Source organism: Lepisosteus oculatus, chromosome 29 (genome assembly GCF_040954835.1).
Source record: "Lepisosteus oculatus isolate fLepOcu1 chromosome 29, fLepOcu1.hap2, whole genome shotgun sequence".
NCBI classification, from domain to species: domain Eukaryota; kingdom Metazoa; phylum Chordata; class Actinopteri; order Semionotiformes; family Lepisosteidae; genus Lepisosteus; species Lepisosteus oculatus.
Genome location: NC_090724.1, coordinates 7,567,069 through 7,576,942, shown reverse-complemented (window position 1 = coordinate 7,576,942; position 9,874 = coordinate 7,567,069). Strand labels below are relative to the sequence as shown.

The 9,874-nt window shown below is 49.3% G+C and overlaps 1 protein-coding gene across 3 annotated transcripts in view; it reads left to right on the top strand.

The window, feature by feature from the left end:
* The first annotated feature begins 7,575 nt into the window (after nucleotides 1-7,575).
* Nucleotides 7,576-9,874, top strand: part of stk11 (serine/threonine kinase 11) — a 44,772-nt gene continuing 42,473 nt past the window's right edge. For 2 of the 3 annotated variants that reach the window (XM_015365741.2, XM_006639861.3), the window contains exons 1-2: nucleotides 7,577-8,043; nucleotides 8,590-9,644. In XM_015365741.2, the coding sequence (XP_015221227.1) occupies nucleotides 9,355-9,644 (290 nt within the window). In that variant the 5' untranslated portion in view covers nucleotides 7,577-8,043; nucleotides 8,590-9,354. Of the gene's footprint in view, nucleotides 8,044-8,589; nucleotides 9,645-9,874 lie in introns of all 3 variants that reach the window. The other variant, XM_015365742.2, reaches the window with a different exon arrangement.

The following is a 9,874-nucleotide window of genomic DNA, read 5'->3' as shown; positions in this document are numbered from 1 at the left end:
AAAATTCAAAACCTTAGGGTTGTTTTGACTGTGATTCGTTTTGCTGGCTTTTACTTATTTTGCCTGCTGAGCAGTGGAACAGGGGGGCTGTGTCTGCTGTGCAGCTTGCATCCAAATGTGTAACGCAGCCTCCGTATCACCCTGAAGCTCACAGCTGGCAGCCCCACTGGAACTCAGCAGGTCTGAGTCTGCCCAGTACCTGGATGGGAGACTCCTGGGAAAGCTAAGGTTGCTGCTGGAAGAGGTGTTAGTGGGGCCAGCAGGGGGCGCTCTCACCCTGTGGTCTGTGTGGGTCCTAATGCCCCAGTATAGTGACGGGGACAAGGTGCCGTTCTTCGGATGAGATGTAGACCCGAGGTCCTGACCCTCTGTGGTCATTAAAAATCCCAGGGTGTTTCTCAAAGAGTAGAGGTGATACCCCAGTGTCCTGGCCAAATTTCCCCCTGGCCTTTACCCATCATGGCCTCCTAATAATCCCCATCTCTGAACTGGCTTCATCACTCTGCTCTCCTCCCCACTGAGAGCTGGTGTGTGGGGAGCGGACTGGTGCATCATCCAGGTGGGGGTACACACTGGTGGGGGTGGAGGGGATCCCCATGACCTGTACAGCTCTTTGAATGGAGTGTCCTCAAAAGCGCTATAGAAGTCTGAGCAATTAATTATTGTTTAAGGTGCACAGGTCTGTCAAGGCCTCTTGTCTTGTAGATGATGACCAGCGCTGGGCAAAATCCTGCAAGGAAAACGTTTTAGTGGACTGAAACAGTAGAGAGAGAGAGGGCCCCGCTGCCTCATCATGACAGCAGTGATTTCTTTACTATTTTTACTGGACCCATGAACTGTGCCCCGGTAGGTGCCAAGGGAGGGAACTATTCAGATTAGATGCACAGATCTCCCAGTCATAGCAGTGCATCAGACACAAGTGAGAGGCACTCACTTTCTGACATGCTCTCATCCCAACACACTGACCTCCCCCCCATCCCCACCCCCCCTGCGCGTGTTCGGACAGTCTGGGGGGGCGGGGGGTTGTTATCGGCTTCCTTCGGCCTCGCCTGGACCCGAGCAGGTCAAGTGTCTTGAAGCCTGACCGGGGCCGTGCAGACCCGGGCAGCTCCCTTCAGCTCGAAGAGGGGAAGCACAGATCTGTAACGAGATTCTCGGTCTGCCATTCCTGAAGGTTTACACTTGTTAAATATAGCCCAGATCTCCCAGCTAAGCAAAACCCGCTCCCGCGGTATAGCATTCATAGACATTGCATAATGCGGGGAGCTTGTTAACAGACCGTTTATTGCTTGGTCTTCCTTCACTGGAGACCGAGCTTAACAGCTGAAGGGTTAACGTGACTTAAATGTCAGCGGCCTTTAAAAAGCTCCATAGGTTGAAGAGAGCCCCGTCCCTAACCCACCCCCCCCGCACCCGCGCTGACAAAGCAGTTCAGTGTCTTTTTGGATGACATGGCACTGTTTGTTGTCTTTCTGACGCGCTGACCTTCCCGGAGCTGGTGAAGAAATCGCGTGAAGGGCAGGGAGTCGCTGGCGGAGCGAGCAAACGTGGGCCGCGGCTGAAAATGAAAAATGAAAATAAATAAAAAAAAATCAGTAACAGAGCCACACCGGTATTATATGTGTATAGAACTGTTTAGTTCGCAAAAAAAGAGAAAATTGTCATGTTGTGGAAGTTTGTGTGTTTTCTTTTATTTGTATGAGAGAGAGAGGTTAAAGAGAAAAAAGTTTTGGTTTACGCCAAACGCGCCCTCTTCTAGGAACAACGGTGGAAAAAAAACACATCGCGATTGGACCGCGGGATAAAAAAAAGTCCCTTCACAGAGTTCACGAAGCTGTTTACCTCAGGGGGTATGGCCAAGTTTTCTTTTCCAAATGACAATATTGTTTTAAAACCCGGCTTAAAATTGTGGCCTGGTAATGATAGGGTTATTATTAATAGTAGGGTTATTATAGGGTTAGAAAATGCTGTAGTTCAGATTTGCTTCACGAGGCTTGTCCTGATGAGTTAGGAGTTTTTGTTCTGATAAAATGAAAGTTGTTGCGGTCTCTGACGACGCTTCCACAGCGCACACTCAAGGAGACCAGAAACTGGACTTTAATTGCTGTTCACTTCCCCCTCTGGTCTCTTCCAGTGTCCTGTCATTGGTGGCAAAACACGGGGATGGTTCTGTCAGATCCGGTCTTTAATCTCCACCGTCGAGCGAGTGTAATTAATGAGCGCTTCCTGTAATTACCCCATAATTATAGAGGAGAGCAGAAAGAAAGCTTCCTCTTTCCTTGGTAGGGACTCTGTAGGTCTCCTGGAGAATTTGATGGGTTGGTTTTTCTGTTCAGTGCAAAGGGGCACCTGCGGGGCCTTTTCGTTTTGGACCTTCCCGAAGCACGAGGCTGAAGGAAAAAAAGCGGCCTACCTATATTGACCCCAGTTTGAGTCACGTGACGTCTATAGCGTGGATTGGAGTTGTCCCCCGTGAGGAAAAAAGCCTTTAGACTTCGTATTTCACAATGAAAGGATTTACAGATCGAACGTACACAAAATAACAAAGCAATTCTCAGGCTGTGACAGGAGGTCACATACTGGGCTGCCAGTTCAACTGAGTTCCCTCCTCCCTCTCCCAGTAGGATTGGGAACTGTTGTGATTCTAGCCGGTGTGGGAACTCTGGGATTAGATTTCTGAATTTAGGTAAAAATGTTTCTCTAATCCCAGAGTATCTGTCCCAGTGCAGTAGGAAGTGCACCTCTGTCTCTATTTCTCCCTGCTGGCAGTGGGAGCACACCCTGTCCTCTCTGGACAGCCAGGTCTGCTTGTATCTCCCAGTTTCTATGGCCGGGCTGTGGTCACTGAGCCTGTCCTCTCTGGGCAGCCAGGTCTGCCTGTGTCCAGTGTGTGTGTCCAGGCTGTGGTCACTGAGCCTGTCCTCTCTGGGCAGCCAGGTCTGCCTGTGTCCAGTGTGTGTGTCCAGGCTGTGGTCACTGAGCCTGTCCTCTCTGGGCAGCCAGGTCTGCCTGTGTCCAGTGTGTGTGTCCAGGCTGTGGTCACTGAGCCTGTCCTCTCTGGGTAGCCAGGTCTGCCTGTGTTGCCCAGTTTCTATGGCCAGGCTGTGGTCACTGAGCCTGTGCTTCGTCAGGGTCTGTTGCTTCTCGCTGTTACTTATGCTGGTCAAATATAGTGTGTATGGTCTATTTAGGATTCTGTAGCATTCCAGTTTATGTTGTGTTTGTATTGCGAGATCCGTCTCTCTGTCTTGTAGTAAAGAAGGCTCATCTAAAGAACGCAGATGACGGGGCGGCTCACTGGGGTTTAGATAAAAGGGAAAAAGACTGCCCTCTGGACTCGTAAATGTGACCTCTCCCCGCTGTCTGCAATAACAGCTGCTGTGTTTCTATGTAACATGGGAACTATGGGTACAAAAGCTCTCACAGAGCCGTGCACCCCGCAGGGAGACGATGTGAACAGAGATGGGACTGGGGGGAAAAAAGACTCTAAAAGTGGCCTGGCTGATTTGTTGCCTTGTTATAAAGAGCCTGCAGGGAGCAGCAGTCTCCGAGCTCCCCTTTTCTATTTCGGTGACTCAAACTCACTGCTCCCCGCCCCGGCTCTCCCTCGATCCGCGGAGCCGTCTCGTCTTGTTATTTCCATGCTGTTGTGTAACAGCAGCCCAGAGACAAAAGCCGTGACTGTCCCTTCTCCTCATCCTCCTCCTCCCCCTTTTCATTTAGTCTTCACTGGCAATATCCTTCTCCATTGCCTCCTTACTCGGTCGGTCTGGGCTTCTGTGTGTTTGCCCCTCACCCAGAGACTCCACCGCGCGGTTGCCATTAGTGACTAAAAACCGAGGAGCATGCTGGGATAGAATGACATAGCAATTTATTGAAAGTTGGTAAATTAACTAGTAAGTTAGTTTGAGTTATTGGAGTTAGTAAGCAGTGGCCCTGTCGCCCCCTCTGTAATGTTTTCGGCTTAGTGTAACGAGCACACAGTGTATGTGAGGTCCCCTTCAGGCGTTCTTTAGAAGCCTGATGGGGCATTTCAGAGTCACAAGCAGGCTGACTTTTGCCATTTTCTGCACATACTAGTTCACCGACCAGAGCTGGTTTTGGAGAATGAGGCCGCTGGACTTTGGGCTGAACGTGGGGTTTGGTAACTGGGGGTCTCTGGGGTCCGTGTGCTGGTCTGGAATGTCTGTCCCTCGGAGAAGTCGTTTCTATGCTGTGTTCTGTTTGGGACGACCATAACACATACTGTGACAGCTAGGTAATAAAATGGGATATTATGTATGGGGACTGTCTTGCCTGGTCTGAGGGTGCACTGGTTGTTTAGGGTGATAAAAAGAAGAGCTGTATCTGCCAGCAGCTGTATCACCCTGCACCTCACCGCTGGCAGCCCACTGAAGCCCATCAGGTGTGGGCCTGGTCAGTACCTGGAGGGGAGACTCCTGGGAAAGCTGAGGCTGCTGCTGGAAGAGGTGTTAGTGGGGCCAGTAGGGGGCGCTCACCCTGTGGTCTGTGTGGGTCCTAATGCCCCAGTATAGTGACAGGGACACTATACTGAAAAAAGGTGCCGTCCTTTGGATGAGATGTAAAACCGAGGTCTTGACTCTCTGTGGTCATTAAAAATGTTTCTGGAGAAGACTAGGGGTGTTACCCCGGAGATCTGGCCAAATTTCCCCCTGGCCTTTACCAATCATGGCCTCCTAATAATCCCCATCTCTGAACTGGCTTCATCACTCTGCTCTCCTCCCCACTGAAAGCTGATATACCGGTGCATCATCTGGTGGTGGAAGAGGGAAGTCCTCATTGCCTGTGAATGTCCAGAGAAGCGCTGTATAAGTGTGAGGAATTATTATGATAACTAAAATCGAGCGATTTTTGTTTTCTCGCAAACGGTTTGTTTTTCCGTATTGGTCAGCTAGTGCTGTTCAACCACTGAATGCAACTGAACGGCAGGAAGACAGGATTATTATTATTATTATTATTATTATTATTATTATTATTATTATTAACCTGTTGTAGGGGGAAGAGGGACCTTTATAATTGTTAGGAATCAGCTAAAAAAAGAAAAAACTATTCCTGCATGTAAGGGACAGCATCAGTGACACGAATCTACTTTGTTTAAATGGCTGCGGCTGCCAGAGACAATCAGCAATAACACGACTGTGTGTGCCCAGATCTGGCCAGCAGACGCAGCAGTCCCTAGTGGAATGCTTTCCAGCGCCGGGGTCGAAGAAGGTCAGAAAATCAGATCATTTTTTGTGCTTGCAGCCAGCCTGAAAAACAATCGAATGTGTGGCTGGAGGTGGGGGCCAAAACAGAGCTCAGAGCTGCAGTGTTGATCAGAATTGCTCTGGACTGCTCAGTCCAGTTACTGCACAGCAAGCCCTCTGGGTTATGAGCAGGACCGGACTGTGGTGCTCGTGGGCCCTCGGCACTTTCACTCTGAGTTGTGCCAGGAGAGGGGTCAACGCCAGTTGAATGACGTCGATGGACAAGATGCACTTGAAACTGTTCTCATGCTAAACCTGGGGATTGCTGGGGCGAGTCGAGAGACCATCACTTCCACACTTCTAGTTTCTCGAACAGCCTCTAGAGAGCGTGTGATTGTAGATATGGAGAACCGAGAGTCGATCGCAAGCGTGTTGTTTCAGCTCGTTTTTCGTGAGTCACTAGTGTTTCACTCCTTAATAGGCCCTAGACACTGTGCCTGCAGTGCCTAATGGGAAATCCGGCACTGGTTATAAGTACTTATTGGACAGGCAATCAGATGTGAATGTCAGGAATGATTTCCATTGAAATGCAGTTCTAATTGTAGTTTCTAGATTCTTATGGATTCTCTTACCTGATCAGCAGTTTCTTCTGTTTTGTACGGTATATACCACCCTTCCCGATGGAGAATTATGTTAAAAAATGCTCGCAAGCAGCTGATGGGTTCATTCTAGTCAAATGAGAACACACTCATATTTGAATATGCTGTAACACCTTCAAGGAATGTGGCTCATTTATAGGTGCAAACTGGAAAGAAATGCCAAATGCAGAGAGACATCCCACCAGCATTTGAACCTACAGCCATTAGGACTAGAACCCAGACAGGCAATCATGGTGCAGCCCGAGTTCTAGATTGTTCTCGCTGCTTTGGATAGGATGAACCAGTCTTTTGGACTGGATCCAGTCACGTGGGTAGTTTAAGATCACTTTATTGGCCCTGTACAATTGTGTACAAACGGGAGAGAGGGAGAGTATGGGGGGCTATTTTAAGCACAGAGTAAAGAACAGTAAGAATCGAAAATAAACCAAGCGGGCATTTTGTGAGAGAGCTAGGCGGAGAGCAGTCTCGTATACCGCATTTGACTGGCACGGAAATAGAAAGTTATTTTACAGCGCAGGCAACGCACGGTAGTAGAGAGCAACTGTTCGCTTGCCTAACCGGTACACAAAGCTGTGGTGACGTGCTTACGCGCAAGTGACTCGGGTGCATCTAAAACATAGGTCCTGCGCGATCATCATCATTTACAGTCAAGAGAACGGGAACACGGTTTTGGATGAAGCCTAGCTGTAAAAGTAACAAACACCCTGAACAAACATCCGCAGCCGGAACGGTTTTCTTTTTCATTTTCAGCGGGGAATTAACCTCTACGCGTTCCTATAAATACCATTGATTAAATATTAAAAACAATGAGACGCATTATATATATATAGAGATGGGATCGTCATTCAGGTAGTTTATGTGGGTGTGTATAATGAAGACATTTTCTACGTGTATCTTATTTGCTAACATTAGAGTTATAACGTTTACAGTTTTAGCTCCGTAAACAAAACCTGCCGTTTGGCATCTTTTAGGAATCTTATAAGTTGACGATTTCTGTGCACGCACATAAAGAGATTAAAAACACCGACAATTAGCCATATTGACGGGGTGTCATTGTCCACTTAGACCCTGCTGGCGTAGTGAATTCATTGTCATTTCTAACAAGAGCGCATCTGACATAGCATTGCCGCGTCTCATCCAGAAAGCTTGAAACCGGTCGCCGCTGTGACTGTCGCCACCCGTTGTGTGCTCTGTGACAAACGTAGGCTGCTTGTGAAAGTGTTATATCACATCCAGTCCGCAGCGCCTGTGCTTTGCTGGGAGAAATAACTGCCCGAGTTTTTCAAGTAAAAGCCAGTGACGGCGGCACGCTATGGAAACTCCTTTTAACTCCGTGCAAATTCTGGGATTTTCCCCTGATTTAGGATTGATAGTAACGATCAGCCAATAAGCGTAAACCTGGGATCGGTCCACTCTATGAGAATCCCAATACATACAGTAATACAAAGATTTCGAAAAGGCAGAACTTGTTATACATGACATTATGAACCTGACGAGCTGCCCGGCCAAACAGAATACAGTACGGCAGCCTAGCTTCCCTCTCACACACAGGCAATGGAAAGTTGCATTGATCGATGGAGGGAATCGACCAATCAGCTTCTGACGCTCGATGGTTCCGCCTCTCCAGGGGACCGTGTTGGGAAGTGATTGACACGACGTGTAGCCAATAAGTGCGCACGCAAGTGGTTGCCATATTGACGCGCTGACGTAAGGGGCTGGCGTTTCGGTCTTGAGCGAGGGGGGAGGTAAACAAGATGGCGACAGCCTGACGGCGGCTGCAAATTTAAGGGGTTCAAAACCTATCCTATTTACACCGACACGGATACACGCCAGGAAAAGTAAATACGTAAATTAACATACATCAGCGAAGCGCTGCATGCCGGATTTTTGGAGGCCGAGGAAGAGATGCCAGCGACGGGACGTCCATAAAGTGATATATTAGGAGTAGCAGTCGTACTACTAATTCGGTCTCTCTGGATTGTACTTGACATCGTATCTGCTGGACTTCAGCTTTGGTGACTAGAAGGAGGGTCTCCAGTCTGCCGGTTCTTTTCCAGAAACATACACATTTAAAAAAAATAAAGGCAGGACAGGCGTCTGGAGATGAAAGAGTTAAGCAGAGGATAAACCGGGCACGGAGTGCCGGGGGGCTGGTGCGTTTTTATTACGCCGAGCAGGTAAGAGACGAGGGTTTTCATTATTAATATAAACAAGTCAAGTGTAGTGTTCAAGCAGAGGGATCCGAGGCCGTGCTGCCTCTACGAAACGAGCGATTAGTATTTTTTGAAGCGGTGAAGTAAAAGAGTGCAGCTTGGCCGTCAGCGTAGGTTCACATCTACTGATCTCGGGTAACGGGCGACGGATTTCTGTTTGTGTTTGGTTTTTTTTTGCTTCAGCCAGCGCGTAAAACTGTAGCATTGCTGCACTGGGTTGGCTAATTTATTTGTTGTTGTTGGTTTTTTGTTTTGTTCAAATAAAGCCAGAATAGGTCGAGAACACTTAATATCTTACGCCTTGGAGCTCTCGCGGTGTCGTTTGTGCTAGCGTCCGTTTACAATCTGTAATGTGCCTCTTGGCTGCAGATGACACGTACAATGCATTGTCGTTGTTTCTATTTTGCTATATCAATGCATGTGCAATGTTATTCTTAACATAGTCTTAAATTAGCTTCGCAAACTGCCTTACGTGTATCATTGATCTGAAATATTTTTCTTGCATTCCAGATATTGGATCTTCGTTTGCTGCAACTGGCTAAGGACTAATTTTAACTCTTTGATAGTAGTGTGCTGGGAATCCTAAGGATATGAAACCAGCGGGGGGATAGGGAGTCAAGTCTTCGGGAAAATTTCCCTTAAAAAAGCAGTACCAAAGAAGATCTCGCTTGTTACAGGTGTGAAGAAGACGGGGAGGGGGGGGGGAGGACACATTTTCTGCCCGTTGGATGACGTCGGTGTCCACGGACTGGGGGCTCCTTGGCTGACGGTGGATTTGCACCCCGATGCCAGCAGGAGCCAAACACCAGGGACTGTCATCGAGTTAGAATTTCCACACTCCTCCACCTCCACCATCACGGGGAAAAAGAAAGCATAAACCGACTACATTTCTCTCCCTGGTTTTGTGAAGCAGCGGGGTGTAATGTGAAGGGGCACCACCAGACTTTTTCCTCTAAAGTGTATGTAAAAGCCCCCCCCCTCACTTCTGCATCCGTGTGTGTATCAGGAACTCCAGTCCGGGCTATGCTGCTTCATAGCTGAACTCTGGCAGAGTCTGCCCCTCCACCCCCAGTCTGGTTCTCCTTGGAATTCCCGAGCTCTTGGAGGTCTTATCCACTGGGTGCTGTAGCTTTCTTGTTCCACACTTCTCGCTTGGAGAAAACGGAGGGATTTCAGGAGTAAGTACCTCTTCCCTTCCTCCAGCACCTCCTCCCCCCTCCCCCCTCCCCGGGCCCACCTCCTCCTCCCCAACTCCGCAACCCCTGAGCTGCAAAGATGAGCATGGACGAACTGCAGCGCCTGTCCCTCGACTACCTGGCGGAGCCCGAGCTCATGGGCATGGACACCTTCATCCACCGCATCGACTCCACGGAGGTCATCTACCAGCCCCGGCGCAAGCGGGCCAAGCTCATCGGCAAGTACCTGATGGGGGACCTGCTGGGCGAGGGCTCCTACGGCAAGGTGAAGGAGATGCTGGACTCGGAGACGCTGTGCCGGCGGGCGGTGAAGATCCTGAAGAAGAAGAAGCTGAGGAGGATCCCCAACGGGGAGGCCAATGTCAAAAAGTAAGTCCCGGCTCCTGGCCCCAGATCCTCATCTTTTGGGCTGGGTCTGAGCCCCCCGACTGCTGCAGGCACCCTCTGTCTGCTTCTAAGAAAAGACCACGGGGCTGTCTTCATTTTGCTGGACCACCCATGGGCCATGGACCATGGACCACCCATGGGTGGTGTGGGTGGGGTATGGGTAGCCAACGTGGATGTCCGGGCGAGGGCAGACCCGTTGAGTGCCGGTGACC